The sequence below is a fragment of the Dipodomys ordii genome, unplaced genomic scaffold (genome assembly GCF_000151885.1).
Source record: "Dipodomys ordii isolate 6190 unplaced genomic scaffold, Dord_2.0 Scaffold137, whole genome shotgun sequence".
NCBI classification, from domain to species: Eukaryota; Metazoa; Chordata; class Mammalia; order Rodentia; family Heteromyidae; genus Dipodomys; species Dipodomys ordii.
Window position 1 is genome coordinate 1,958,295 of NW_012267353.1, and position 15,653 is coordinate 1,973,947.

The window sequence follows — 15,653 nt, forward strand, 5'->3', positions numbered from 1 at the left end:
CTCCATCTTTGCTCTCTGTCGGTGTGTCTTTCTCCATCTTTGCTCTCTGTCGGTGTGTCTTTCTCCATCTTTGCTCTCTGTCGGTGTGTCTTTCTGTTTCTGTCTCTATCACTCTGTATCTCTGTTTCTTTCCCTGTGTCTGTCTCTCTCTGGGAGAATAAAGTTCCCTCCCCCGCTTAGTTTTTTCACAAAGATAGAGGTTTCTGATTAGAGAGAAAACACTTGAGCCTTTAAAGACTCTGGGAAAGACGGGCAGATTGACTTTTCAGTGTATTATTCTCCAGTGAAACCATTCTTCATTCACATTCCAAAAGGAAAGATTTATGTGGGCACATTTTACAATGTCCCCGTGGATTGCGTCTGCATGTGGGGGAACACTTTACATTCCCTGTGAGGCAAGATGCCAGCACTGGAGGCAGGAGGGTGTCCTGGTGTCCTCATTGGCTTCTGATGACTGGAAATCTCAGTGAGGAAATTCCACTGGATCGACACACATATTCTTGAATTCTGAATTGTTTGTTAGTTTGTTTTTTTTTTAAATCAACTAATTAGCTCTAGCTCATGCCTTTAATGTCACTCTGATGATGATCCATCAGACTTCTGCTGATGATGTCATTGGGCCAGGATTATGCTCACCATCCAGCTTTCAGTCTGACACTTTTCTGAGCAGGAAGGAGACTTGATGAAGTTCATAGGTTTCATCTGGTACACTGAGGTCCTGGCTGTTTTTGTGAAAGCTGCTGTTTGCTTTACATTCATGTCACTTACATTCATGGCTAGAGGCTTAAGTATTGGAATAGCTTTAAATAAATCCAAACCATAAACAAATTCACCAAGTGAATCACTTGCCAGGGTAATGGTTAGGAATTTCCTATCCTAAAATCTTGTGGCTCTGATCATTGGAAACTTCCATTTAGTCAATAAACCTGCATATTTAGATCATGCCAGGAAGTTCATTATTACCTTTTAATCACAAAGCTTCTATGTTTTCACAGGTTAGTCTTGCATGTTGCAAGACTCGTTTAAGATCAAATCTGACTTACTCCTTACCTGACTTTTTTTTCCCTCTTCTTTTTTATTTTGTCAGTTGTGGGGCTTGAACTCTGGGTCTGGGCCCTGTCCCTGAGCTCTTCAGCTCAAGGTGAGCACTCTACCACTTGAGCCACAGCGCCCCTTCTAGTTTTCTGGTGGTTTATTGGAGATAAGAGTCTCACAGACTTTCCTGCCTGAGCTGGCTTTGAACTGTAATCTTCAGATCTCAGCCTCCTGAGTAGCTAGGATTACAGGTGTGAGCCACCAATGCCTGGCTTTTTTCTTATTCTTGTCAAGGAATTACTCATTTATCTAGGCCACTTATAAACATCATCAGCAGAATTGATCAATTAGAGGCTGCGTTCTTTCCTATAAAGACATATTAATTACCACTAGAGTGATATATGCCATGTAATCTCAAAACATTTATGATGCTGTCTAGATTTAAAGTATCCTCTTTTCCTGAGTTTATACTTGTCAATTTTATTTTACTTGTTTTTCTATTAATTATTCAGAAAAAAATCAGGATCTTTAGGAGGCATGTAACTTGACTCTCAATCAACATATGAAACAGAAGCATTTGAGTAAAACAAAGGGATTTAAACATAGATGATGTCAAAAATATTCTCTCTTGGCCCAATAAGCAGGGACTTGTAGGAGAGGCAAGGAAAAAAAATAAAGCTATTAGTCCAGGTAAAAGAAAAAGAAGATTGGCTGTAGGTAAATCATGTACTATTATCCAAATAAATCATATCTTAAAAACAACATCTCTGTTTGAATACATCATTCCTAAATTGTAGCATTTTAAATTCACACTCAATGTATTTGATTTCTTTCAGCAATTTCACCCGAAATAAACTGACGAGTTTGTCTAGAAAACATTTCCGTCACCTTGACTTGTCTGAACTGTAAGTACTGATTTTGTGTGATATTTGGAAGAATGTGTTTTGAAGAAAAAGATAAGTGAGTTTAAAAAAAAAATAAGTGCTGTTGCAAATTTATGTTTACAAAAACTTTTAAAATGACATTTCAAGCTTGGCTTCTTATATTTTATTATCTTTAGTTGTAAAAAGGATTTCAATTTAGCCCATCAGTTTGTGAGTACAATGCATCTTAATCAAATTTGGCCTCTTATTCTTATATTCTAGCATGATTTAATTATTGAAAACAAAAATCTCAAGAGTAATTCATTGATGATGCAATCATTATTGATGATGAGTGTGAATGTTTCCCTTACAGAAATATTTTTTTTCAGTCCTCAGTCTTGAACTCAGGACCTGGGAGCTGTCCCTAAGATTTTTTTTTTTTTTTTTTTTTGCTAAAGGCTATTGCTCTACTACTTGAGCTACAGCTCTACTTACAGCATTTTTGGTAGTTAATTGGAGAATAGTTTCTCATGGGCTTTCCTGTCTGGGTTGGCTTCAAACTGTAAACCTCAGATCTCAGCCTCCTGAGATCCTATCTAGGATGATAGGAGTGAGTTATTGGAACCTGGCAATAATTTGTCTGCTAATGGAGGGGAAAGGAGAAAAAGCAGGAGGTTAGCATTAAAGTGGCTTTAGACCTCCTATTAGGTTTGGCTCATCCTAATACCCTGTCCCTGAAGTAAATGCATGAAAGAGGAAATTATGTTGGATAAACCCTCCCAGATTTTGCCCACACAGACCCAGCTAGGGTGCAGTGAACAGTGGAGAGGTTGTCCTCTCTATTCACCCACCCATCTTCGTGAGCTGTTCTTCAAGGTCTGCCATTACATCAATATTTATCCTTATGTCCTAATTTCCTCTGCTGTAAAATGATAGGAAAACATTGAAATGTGTTGATGACTAACAGCCAGTGTTTCCAAGTGTGCTCAGTTCTTGGTCTTATCTCCATGAAGCAAATATGAACTGCTATCATTCCCATGGTCAGGAGCTCAAAAGCACCCTAAGACAGAGCCATTGTGAGGTACCACGTGGGCCTGGAAGGGCATGGCCTTTGTAGGTTAGGAAGAGACTTTTGCTTAAATGGTCTGTTGCCTGGAAAGTGGAATATCTTAGGGAAATCTGAACCTATGCACAGAGAAATTGTGTAGAAGATGTCATTAGCAGAAATCACATAGTACATTATAAGTACATTAAAAACAACAGCAAGAAAGATAAAACCTCTTGTGCCTCTATCTCGGGGGTTCATTTCGCTTAGCACCATCTTGTATGATCATATGTGCCTAGCTTTTGACCTTTTCTACTTGTCTGGTAAGGTTATCCTAGACATATACTAGTTATTGCAAATAAGGGAAACCATGGGACCTATGTTTCTTTGGGTCTGGCTTACTTTTCTTAATGTAATTTTTTTCTAAGTCTTTCCATTTCCTAATAAATGAGGTGGTATCATTCTTCCTGATGGAGGCATAGAATTCATATATATATATATATATATATATATATATATATATCACATTTTCTTCATCCATTCATCTACTGAGGGGTATCTGGGTTGGTTACATATTTACCCAAATGATCACAAACAAGGCCATACTAAAGCTACCAGCACAACTATGTTTATCATAGCATTAAAAATTATTTTTAATTGATGTGTGTGTGTGTGTCTATGTGTGTGTGTGTGTGTGTACTGGACCTGGGCTCTATGCCTGAACTGTTTTGCTCAAGGCTAGCATTCTACCACTTGAACCACGCCTCCAATTCTGGCTTTTTGGTAGTTAATTGGAGAAAAGAGCTTTACAGCCTTTTCTGCCTGGGCTGTCTTAGAACTGTGACCCTCAGACTTCAGCCTCCTAAGCAGCTAGGATTACAGGTATAAGCTACCAGTGCTCAGCTTTTAATCGATTCTTAACAGCACACGATCTTTAGGTACAGTATGATATTTTGATTCATGCACACAATGTGAATGTCAACTCAAGGAGATTGCTATATCTTAAACATTTATCATTTTTTGGGTTGTTAATTTACAAAATCCTTTCCTTCAGCTATTTTAAAATATAAATTACCATCACCCACCATCACCCTACTATGCTATGGAACTCTATAACTCACTCCTTTTGTCTAACTTTAGTTTTGTATCTAATCACCAACTTGTCTTTACACCTCTGCCCATCACCCTCTCCAGCCTCTACATCCCGTGTAATGAGGACATTGTACTTAGTTCTTACCTGTGAATGAGAACATGTGACCTTTGTCTTTTTGTGCCTTCTTCATTTCTGACATAGGGATAAACATGACCAACTAGAGGGACTCAGTGTCACATATCCTGAATGGATTAAAAATTAGGATTTTTTTAAACTTCAAATTCATGTCCCTGCAAACATAGTTGGTCAGTTCAGACAAGAGTTAATTGTGTGCCTCTTACTTATCAGAATGACTAGGCCTTGGGAAAGTAAAGAGAAAAGTTTCTAGGTCAAGGATTCAATTCTCCTCTAGTAGTAGCTATAGAAACCTAAACAGATGTGTAAGTGTTATACTGACCGCTGGAGAAGGCATTCCCACAGTGAGCAGGAGGGATCTCCAGCTGTGTGCAGTATCCTGTGCTCCTACGAACTCTGCTATATTCATAATTTAAGCATCCTTCTGCTGATTTAATTATGCCCTTCTTTTTAATAAAGACTTTAGTTTTCCATAGATTCAGAAACATCTTGGGTTACTTGGACTACCCGCACTTTTTGTGGGTCTCTTCTATGTTATATTCTATATCTTATAGCCACACATGCTATTTTGATATGTGTGGGATAGTAGGAGGTAATCAAGAAGACACAAATCAAACCAGTCTACCACGACTACATTTTCCTTAAATAAACACCCAGAAGAGACTCCGGGGATCCCTGAGATTCTTAGAACTCAACCGGAAAACCACAGGAGCAAATGGTGTTGTAAAGCCCCATTCTTATCCTCAGCAAAGTATTGTGGTTAATGCCAAGCAGTCTATGTAACAATTTTAAATGGCCTCATTTAAAGGCTCATTACCATAAATGGAATTCATTTCAAATAGACCACTGAGTATTATAAATAAGCATTTAAAGATTTTTCCCCCTGTGGTTTTCTTCTTGACCACTTCCTCTTTTACCCATCCTAGGCCACAAAGAGTCCAGGCAGCATGGCTGAGATCAAGATGCTGATGGCTTTCTCCTTGTAGATCCTCCCACAGTGGACACACTCAGGCTGAAGTTCAGTTGTCTGGTCTTCAGAGATACTGAGTTTGCAGTCTGTGTGTTCATACATGTGCTTGCATGTGTGTGTACATGTGCACATACATGCATGTGTGCAAAGGAGGTTTGCAGTTTATTACCATCTTTTCTCTCAACTTTCTTGCATATTTTATCTAATAAAATAAAATGGACTTGGATGCTAAGACAAAAATGGACTCTGATTGTGTAATACAGAAATCTGGAAAAGCCAATCTCCTGCAGTGAAGTTTGGACTTTTATTATGACAAATTTTAACTCTCTAGCCTTGTCAGCAATAAGTTCCTGAAAACGTATTGTTGGCTTTTTGGTGGTTGTTTTTTGTGCCTGGCACTAGGGCTTGAACTCATTGCCTAGTGTTCTGCCCCTTGAGCCACAGCTCCCCTTCTGACTTTTTGGAGGTTAACTGGAGCTAAGAGTCTCATGGACTTTCCTGCCCAGGCTAGCTTTGAACCTTGATCCTCTGATCTCAGGGTTACAAATGTGAGCCACCAGTAGCAGCATATTCTAATAGCTGTATAAGAACAATGGTAAAAAAGATTTATGTGTTATTTTCCTGAGATATTCTTGCCTATCCCACATTACACTTATTTCATGTTGTGTGTTCCCCATGATTCTATAGGACATCATCTTTTTCCCCCTTCTTCTTCTTCACTGTGGTTTGCACATAACAAAAGCTCAGTAATTATTAGTTAATTGAGTGAATAAGTACTACGATATATTGAAAGTGGACATAACTTGCAAAGGTTGCTGGCTAGGAAGAATTCAGTATGTTGGATGTAATCTTACCTAAACACTAATGTAGTTAACCTGCAAAAAGAGCCTGATTGGGTTTCACTTTTGTTCCCTATAGGATCTTGGTGGGCAACCCATTCACATGCTCCTGTGAAATTATGTGGATCAAGACACTCCAAGAAATTAAATCCAGTACAGAAACTCAGGATTTGTACTGCCTAAACGAAAGCAGCAAGAATATTCCCCTGGCAAACCTGCAGATACCCAATTGTGGTAATTTATTTTTAAATCAATGCATTCTGGCTGCTATTAATTACTCTAATTGCCTTAGTGTGGTGGAGAGTCTGGGAAGATTACCACTCCTCAGATTGTGGACAGTGTCTGAGGATGGCTCTGGTGAATCACACCACATTTGTGTGGTGTGGAGATGTCAGTTGGGAGAAATTTTACTAAATATTCTTTTGCAGGTCACATATTGATTTGGAATGACTGGTTTTAAAGGGCACAGAGGAAAAAATGTACACTGCTAATTCCTTATTTGTCTGTCCATCCATCCATCCATCCATCCATCCATCCATCCATCCATCCATCCATCCATCCATCCATCCCAAAAGTTGTAAGAGCATAGCCCTTCACCAGTTACATCTACACTTAATTGGTACCCGGGCTAGTAGACGGAATGATTTCAAGATGACGAATGTTTTCTGGCAGTTGCAAACAAAAGCAGTTCAACCCAGCACATTCCCTTAAACGTGTTTCATTGCCAGATGTCTGTGTCTCTTGAGTTGATGCCCTACATCTGTCCTTACACCTGCTTGTCCCCATGGCTTGGTTCAGGATCTCCTACTTTACTGTGGTTCCCCCTACTTGTCTGTCTAGCATTTCCATCTCCAGAATTGCAAAGGGCACCTTATGGCAAGATTACAGCTCCATGTGAGAGCTGTGGGTTGCCAGGAAGGAAAATTGAAGTGTTCTGGTTATAGTTCTGTGACAGATTCCTTTAGGATACCTGGTCAGGTGTGTTAAACTGTGTTCACTGAAATTTTAATCAGGAAGTCAATCAGTTTACACTAAGTGCCTAGCGGTTGATAACAGAGCAGGTCTTGTGACTCCTTCATCTTGTTCCACAAAGACCTGTGATCCCAGAAGATTTTGAGATTAATTTCATGTATGTATGTGTGTGTGTGTGTGTGTGTGTGTGTATGTGTATGCACGTGCGCGTGCATACCAGTACTGAGGCTTAACCTCAGGGTCTGGATGTTGTCCCTGAGCTTTTTTGCTTAAGGCTAGTACTCTACCACTTGAGACACAGCTCCACTTCTGGCTTTTGGGGGGTTAGAGTCTCTAGGTATTCCTGTCTGAGTTGGCTGGCTTTGAACTGCGATCCTTAGATCTCAGCTGCCTAGGTGCCTAGGATTACTGGAGTGAGCCACTGGTGTCCTACATGGTCCATTTCTGTTTAAGAAAAAATACTCCTGCTTAGTCTTAGTGCATATGTGCTAAAGATAAGTGTTTACTTCTTACCTCAAGGGACTGTAGAAGACAGGACCTACCCAACCCACAAAGTTTAGGGTCACAAATCAAAACTTTGGGTTTTATAATGGGGAAATCAGGCTTTGTTCTCTTGTCAACTTCCTTTAGCTTTCTTTGCTAGTCAACACTTTAATTAAAAACAAAACAAAACAGATTTTGCTCTGTTACTGGGGCTTGAACACAGGGCCTGGACACTGTCCTTTAGTTTTTTCCAATCAAGTCTGGTATTCTACCAGGATCAACATCTCCACTTCAAGCATTTTGGTGGTTAATTGAAGATAAGAGTCTCACAGACTTTTCTGCTTGGGTTAGCTTTCAATTGCACACCTCCTGAGTAACTAAGATTATAGGCATGAACCACCAGTGCCCGGCAAAATCAGGTTTTAATATGTATGTATCTTTTCCTAATTATTAAAGGGTGTCTGTTCTGTGTTCTGGTGCATATTTGTACCACTGACAGAAACTGCCTAGAGGGACAAGAGATTCAATGTTGAGTCACCTGGCCATTTGGCCAGTTCCCAAATCCCCATGGCTGTTGTGGAAATATTGATCCAGAAGACCCTACGGGGAAGAGAAAACATCTGACTCCTGCTGTCTTTCACAAGTGCCAGTTAACACACATCTGCTTTGCCTTTGTCTGAAATCCACTTTCCCTTTTCAGTGTTAGTCACATGGTCTCAAAGGCATTTTGACAATGCTTCTGACCTTAAAGCTCTTATTAACAGAAAGATGGGATTTGGGAAGAGAATATGTAACTAATGAACTGATACTCATTTTTCTTAACCAGCTTGTCAGTTTTCAAACATTTTTTATTTCTTTTTCCTACCAACTTCTCAGTAAACTGTGTGTGTATGAGTGAGATTTTCAGTCTACTCTCAGGATGGCACAAATTGGATTGCTCGATTAGGATTAAATGGTCATACATTCCTGGTAAGAGTCATAATTCTTTCAATGTCAAAGATGCTTTTCCAAAAATCCCAACATTTTGACATTTTGAAGAAACACATTTTCTGCCAGTTTTTGTTGTGCAAATATTTATTTTCTTTCTATTTTTATTTTCTTTCAAAACATTTTTACTTATTTGTAATTGTACTATAAAGTTGATACACTTTATTGTCAAACTAATTTCCTGTTTTATATATAAAGTTTGGTATTTTTTCTTGTTTATGACCATTTCAGGCCAGTAGTCAGAGAGCAGTCTTGTTCCTTTCTTGCTTGCTTGCTTGTACTAAGATTTGAACTCAGGGCCTTCTACATTCTTGGCTGGCACTCTGCTACTTGAGCCATGACTCCAGATCAGCTTTTTGGAGTTACAGTCTCTCTGACTTTTCCATCTGGGCTGGCTTTGGACCTTGATTCTCGTCATCTTATCTTCCTGAGTAGCTAGGACATAGGCATAAGCCACTATTATTGCACTAGATCTGTCATATTCCTTTAAACCATTCATTCTGGCATATCTTATTAAATGTTCCATGTTGGTATAAATTTTAGTTGTTTCCCTTTTTTTATTAGTAGGATGACACTTCTGTAGGAATCCTTATTCACACTCTTTGTACATACATACAAAGGCAAGGATTTTTTTTAGATGGACAGAAAGCATACATTTTTAGTTAAATTTTATTGTATCCATTTATAGCTACCCTTGCTATTAGCAATTTTTTAGCTGTATCTCTGTAAAAAATGCTGCCATTGTTTTCATTTTGTATTTTTGATTACTATTGAAGATCTTACATGTTTAGTGAGTTGTGTGTATGCATTAATGAATTGCCTGTTCATGTCTTTTGCTTATTTTCCTATTTTATTTTCCTTTCTTTATTCATTGATCCTGTTCTCCCTCATTTCCTCCCTCCCTCCTTCCCTCCTTTCCAATATGGTGTCTTGTGAGTTTCATTGTAGCAGTGGGTCATCCTGTGCCCTTGGTTCGGCATTTTGTTTTTGTTGTTGTTGTTTTTCCAGGTAACTAACTTATGCTTTTCTTTTCCCTCTATAAGCTTTGAAGATTTTTCTTGTTCATATTATTTTTAAGTGTCACCACAATATAACCAGATGTCAGGTATTACTATTTTTAAATTCTGTTTGGCATTGAGGAGTGCCCTTTCAATATAAAGCAAATGTCCTTAGTTCTAGTTTTAGAAAATTTTTCTGATTGATTTGCTTTGCATATTTTTTCATTAAGTTTGTGTGTGTGTGTGTGTGTGTGTGTGTGTGTGTGTGTGTGTGTGCGTGTGCCTGTGTTCTGGTTCTGGGACTTGAACTCAAGGCCTGGGCACTGTCTCTGAACTTCCGTTGCTCAATGGTAGCACTCTATACCACTTGGTTATAGCTCTACTTAAGGCTAGTCTAGTAGCTTATTGAAGATAAGAATCTTCTATGCTTTACTATCTAGTCTGGCTTTGAACTATAGTCCTTAGATCTCAGCCTCCTAAGAAGCTAAGATTACAGGTGTGAGCTACCAGAACCCAGCTTCATTAAATTTTTTATTCAAGAATTTTCGTTAGGTGGATATTTATACTATGTCTCCATCGCCTCTCAAGGATTTCCAGTTATCCTTGTCGTTCTGTGCTTGTCCTGTGAAAGACTTGGTTTGCTTACTACTTTGCAATTCTTTTACTTCTTAATTTTTTTCCTTCTCGACCATTGTACTTTAATTTTGATGATCTCTCTCTCTTTTTCTCGCTCTATCTCTCTCTTTCATAAAACTGGGGTACTCTAAAACTATAGAAGAGCCTCAAACTTGCTAGCAGGCATAGTAAGCCACATTGCCAGCCTTTAAGCTCATCATCTCTAACATACTTTTTCCTGCATTGATCTTCATTGATGGTAGGTTGTTATTACTCACACCCAGTGTAACTGTGAAGTTCCTGTGTAGGTTTCTTCCCCTTGCAAGTAGCTACTGCTGTTGTTGGATGCTATGTGTGAGGGATGAGGGCAGAGATATGTCTCCAGAATTAAGTTTACTTCTCCCAATATTCTCTTAACTTATCACCCTGTTACTTGGTTCAGGTAGAGCTCTGGCCCATTTCATTTCTTTTTAGTTTTTCTCAGCCTTAAAGTTTCTATTTTTACTTCTATGTCCACTACTATTTAAATCTCCTTAACTTTGTTCCCTTACTTTCTCTTGCTCAGGGCTCCCTCAATGTTTCTTATTGGTCAATAATATGCCTTCCCATTTTACAAAATGGTTCTGAGTTTTTGTATCTTTTTGAGAGGCTTGAGATAAGGTTGATGATTTGAACTCAGAGAAACTCACATGATGAGTTTCTTACTTTGATTCTTTTAAAAGAGATTAGACAGTTGAGCAGAAAATTGCACTAGAGTGGTAGATTTCAGATATTTCTCTGAAAATCCATGTTGAAGAAACCAGATAATAATAACATTCAAATCTTTAAATGTTTTGCTTAAAAAATGTATTCATGGTGCTGGCTTTTTCTTTAGAGATGCTTTAAAAATATTCGTTGTGTTTAAGTCACAGATTGATAGACTTCATCTTCTTTTCACATTTCTTTGGATGAAGCTTTTTAGTTAACTCAGAATCAGTTGAGAATATAGTCTTGTGTATGTTATCATTCTAAAGGAATAATTTGCCAATGATATTGGTCATTGTACTGAGTTGTTAATGCAAGAAAGCTACTGAGATTTCTTTGTGCTTCTTCTTTAGTGTTTCATCATGTTAGGTATTCTGTAGGAAATAAACCTACATTGCAAATATGCATTCTGTCACGATGTTTAATGTACCCCTTAAATATAATAGGTGTCTGGTCAATGTTTGCTGAATTTGTCAATTAATAAATGCATGAGTCATATATTATATTATATGAAAACTAGAGTTTTCATATAAAAGTCTGAATGTCTCAACTAATTAAAAATAAATAAAATATATCATTCTGGTCAACTTATCCCATATTTTAGCATTTTTATATTTTCAGTCTCCTTTGACATCTCTGTCCTCATTGCTGGTTTTGGTTTTCTTTTTTTTTTTTTTTAAGTTGTTTTTGGATACAGTTTTGTTCTTTTTTTTTTTTAACCTCAGACCAATCTTGGACTATGATCCTCTTATTTATAATATAGCTGGGATTATAGGCAAATGTACTACCATACCTAGCTTATTTGTTGAGATGGAGTTATACTTTTTGCTCAGGCTGGCCTTGAACCTCAATCCTCCTGATCTCCACCTTTCTAATACCTGTGATTACAGGCATGAGCCACTGTACACTATGTAATTCTCATTGTACTTTAAGAAAATCTCACGTCTCCATTTTTCTTCACTCCTTAGAGATTAATTGAGCATGGTAGGTGGGGCTGAGAGTTTTAGTGGTACCTTTGGTATCAATAGCCCATATACCTCATTGTGCTTTTTGAGCAGTCCCCACCTGCTGTGAGCCACTGCAAATTTATTCAGGCAGTGAAAAAGTTGTGATCTGCTTTCCCACAAGGTCATTTTAACCTCGAAAAACTTCAGTAATTCCAAGGGAACAAAACCTATTTATACAATTTACATATGACCTGGAATAAAGGGAGGTTGTGAATGATGGTTTAAAAGACTGAACTGGGGGGTCATGTGAGTACCAATGTGAAAAAGCAATTTTGCTAGGCTAGCTGACTCATCATTTCCTGTAAAAATGCCCCTGATACTTCTTGTAGTGTTTTTAGGTGAAATTATTTATCACTTAATATTAAAATGATTTTTTTTCTGCTCAATTCCTATACACTGCATTGCTTTGCAAGATAAACATTTAAATCATTGTCACTGGCCGAATGGGATTAGTCAGGAGTAGTAGAGAACTTTAAGCTTCAAACTCTCAATCTTGTAATTATGACTTAAATCTTAACCTGAAGAGAGTTCCTTCATGAAATGTTAATAGTGGATGAAATGCTCTTTTCTAAGTAGATGGCAAATATACTTACAAAAGGTGGTGTTCCCGCCAGTCGTATCAAAACAGTCCTTCAACCCATTTCACTAACAGCTAGTTACCCTGGAGAATGGTAGCCCCATGGTGAACAGAGATGACAATTCACATGGTAGGAGACAACTTCCTTGACTTAAATTGATTTTGCTTATTTATTTTGAACACTCACTATTGGCTTCAGCCACTGTTTGTAGCATAGAAATTGATACATATTCTTTTCCTTTTTCTTTTTAATTTATTAATTGTCTTTAGTTGTACAAAAAGGTTGAAGGTCCACCAGTCAGATTGTGAGTACAATGCACCTCAGGCAATATCATCCCACGCATCATTTTCTTCTCTCATCCCCATCCATCCCCTCAATTTACTTGGTTTTATTTTTACATTCTTAAAAACAAGAATGGGTAGGACATCTTTTCAGCAGTCACAGATTCACAGGGAATCCATCCCAAAGGTCTATGTAGAAACTGGGTTGGTGTAGCATTTGTCTGTCTGTCTATCTATCTACCTATCTATCCTTGGAAACCATAAAAGTCTACTTTAATGTACTATGTTGATATAATATTATCAGGGATCAGATTTTATCCTCTAAAGAAAAGCAAATCACACAGTAGATCATTGCTTTCATTTTTTTTTTTTTAGAATGCCAAAGAAAGCTTTGTGGAAAAAAAGAAAACACCTGCCTAGCTGCTGCTTAAATTATTGTGTTTAGAAGTTATATAGTAGCTCTCACTTCCATGACAGGGATCACAGAAGCTCAGAAGCACAATTTCCAGTGTCAGCTTGGAAAATGTTTTGTTGTTGTTGTTTTGCTAATTTTCTGTCATTTTTGCAACTAGGAGTAAGGCAGGCACTTCTAAATAGGTCAGGCTTCTTCTGGCTTCATCCCTGACTGAGGAGTATGTCTGTTTAGGAGACAAAGACCATGGAAGACAGGCTGCAAAGATCGAAGGGTAGAGGATGCACACTTAATATTCCATTGAGAAAGAATTAACAGTGGGGTTAAATGTTCATATTTTCTAAGCACTTTGTGCATACACAGATAGAAAGGGGAGGAAAAATGCAAAGAGCAGACTAAAACATAATTTTCTATTTTTTTGTTTTGTTTTGTTTTTATTTTACCTTGTATGTATGTGTGTGCTAGTACAGGGGCTTGAACTCAAACCCTGGGAACTGTTCCTTAGGTTTTTCCCTGAAGCTGGAGCTCTACTACTTAAGACTTATCACTACTTCCGTCTTTTTGTGGTTAACTGGATATAAACGTCTCACACTTTCCTGCTTGGGCTGACTCAAGCTCATTTCATAGATCTCAGCCTTCTGATTCACTAGGAGTTACAGGCGAGAGAGTGAGATACCAATGCCCATCTTGAATGATTTTTATATGCACAGAATGACCCCAACATGGAAGGAACAGAGCCAAAATCACAGAAGCAAGTTGAGAGGAATACAATGCAGACTTCCTGGTATATACTTCATAAGAAAACCTATACTTGACTCTCCTAGTTAATAAACCAAAATGACTTGAGCTTTGTTTTTCTCAACTACTAGAAAGGCAAGACCTTTGAATTAGTGATGGAAAGTCTAAAACTCTGTAGTCAGCTTCCCAGAAGCAGGAACTCATGCATGGGGAAGAAGCCTGGAGACTTCTAAGCAAGGAGGCAAAGGAGACAACTAAGGACTAAGGCCACAGACAGGCAGACAGACAGATGGACAGATAGACAGGCATGGGTCAGACTAGTATCAGCTGCTCAGCTATTTAGTTGTGGCCACTGTTGAGCTTTAACTTGTCACCTGGAAAATATGAAACATAGTTTCTAAGATATTGGGGATGAGCAATACAATAATTTATGGAAGAATATTTAAGATGGAGATTGTCGGGATTAAATTTTTAATAAATATTAGCAATTAGTGTTATTACCGTTCTAAAATATGAACTTCATGATTTTTTAGAATTTTTTTCGCTTGCTAAACATTTTGTGGGCGGTGGGAGAGGGGATTGAACTGAGGGCCTTGAGCTCTAGCTTGGCTTTCTTACTTACTCCACTTGAGCTACACCTCTATTTCTGCTTTTTTTACTGATTAATTGGAGATAACGTCTCATGGGCTGTTCTGCTCAGGCCGGCTCTGAACTGCTCTTCTCTTATTTCAGCCTCCTGAGCAGTTCAAGTTATAGACACGAGCAATTAGTGCCTGCCTTCCTTTTTGTAACGAGTTTTGTCCCACTCTTCATCCTCTCAGAGCATCTAAAATGTTTTCTCAAAACATATTTTAGGAAAAGTTTGGTGAAGTAGAGAATTATTGAGACTTCTGTTTTAAGAATAATAGCTGTAGGAACAAAAGCTTACTGAATAATTGTCTAACACCCATTGCCATTCTAACTGGGGACTATAAAACAGGAAGTTTGTTAGAAATGCAAACTCTTTGTCCCCACCCCAGGCCTCCTGGGAAAGAATATATATGTCTTTTGTTTTGTTTTTGAACAAGATCCTCTGGTGAATTAGATGCACATTAACATTTGGGCAGCCTTTGCTAATAAGAGTCAACTATTTCAGTTACATTGTTAGTACTGTCTGCTCTCTACTGAGGTCTACAGGTCAGTATGTCCTTCCCGAATAAATACAGGTCTAGAGACATTGACCTAGACAGTAACTTTCTGCCTGGTAACTTCGACCATCACTCATCTCCAGTAAAGTTCCCACTGGGGAAAAAAGAAAACTGCTTTGATACATAGAAACAGGATCCCTGTGCGATAGAGCTAGCAGCTCTTGGAAGCATTGCCAGGCTTTGCTCTGTACTTGTGCTGATTTCAAATCTTATTAAGCCAGGAAGTAGTGCCTGGCAAGTGGTTTACCCCGCCTTGGCTATTCATGCTTTCCAATTCATTTTTTATTGTGCTAATTAAACCTCAAGTGATATTTCAAGTACAGATTGTTTTTTTCCATTATTGAATCTTTGGCCAGCATATTAACGCTGTAGAATTAATGTGAGTCAGATGCTTACTCATTTGTGGAAGACTTTACATTTAAAAGATCTAGACTTGGCCAATTTTACAGATTCCTTTGGAAACTGCTATGACAGGGTGAAATAATTTCTCTATAAATAAAGGAGACTCATTCTTCTTTCACAAAATAGACACATATTATTTTTTAAGTGAACCAAATTCTTAGATCACTGGGATGCTGTAGTATTTGTGGCCTGGGCTAAAATGAATATATGCAGCTCAAGGAAGTAGTATGTAATGACTCCAAGCTTTGGGTTCAAATCTCATTTTCTTT

General features: G+C 38.0%; 1 protein-coding gene across 2 annotated transcripts in view; it reads left to right on the forward strand.

The window, feature by feature from the left end:
* The window catches only part of Ntrk2 (neurotrophic tyrosine kinase, receptor, type 2), a 363,714-nt gene that overhangs the window by 37,057 nt on the left and 311,004 nt on the right, over positions 1-15,653 (forward strand). For both annotated transcript variants that reach the window (XM_013031082.1, XM_013031083.1), the window contains exons 5-6: positions 1,872-1,940; positions 6,060-6,214. In XM_013031082.1, the coding sequence (XP_012886536.1) occupies positions 1,872-1,940; positions 6,060-6,214 (224 nt within the window). The remainder of the gene's footprint in view (positions 1-1,871; positions 1,941-6,059; positions 6,215-15,653) is intronic.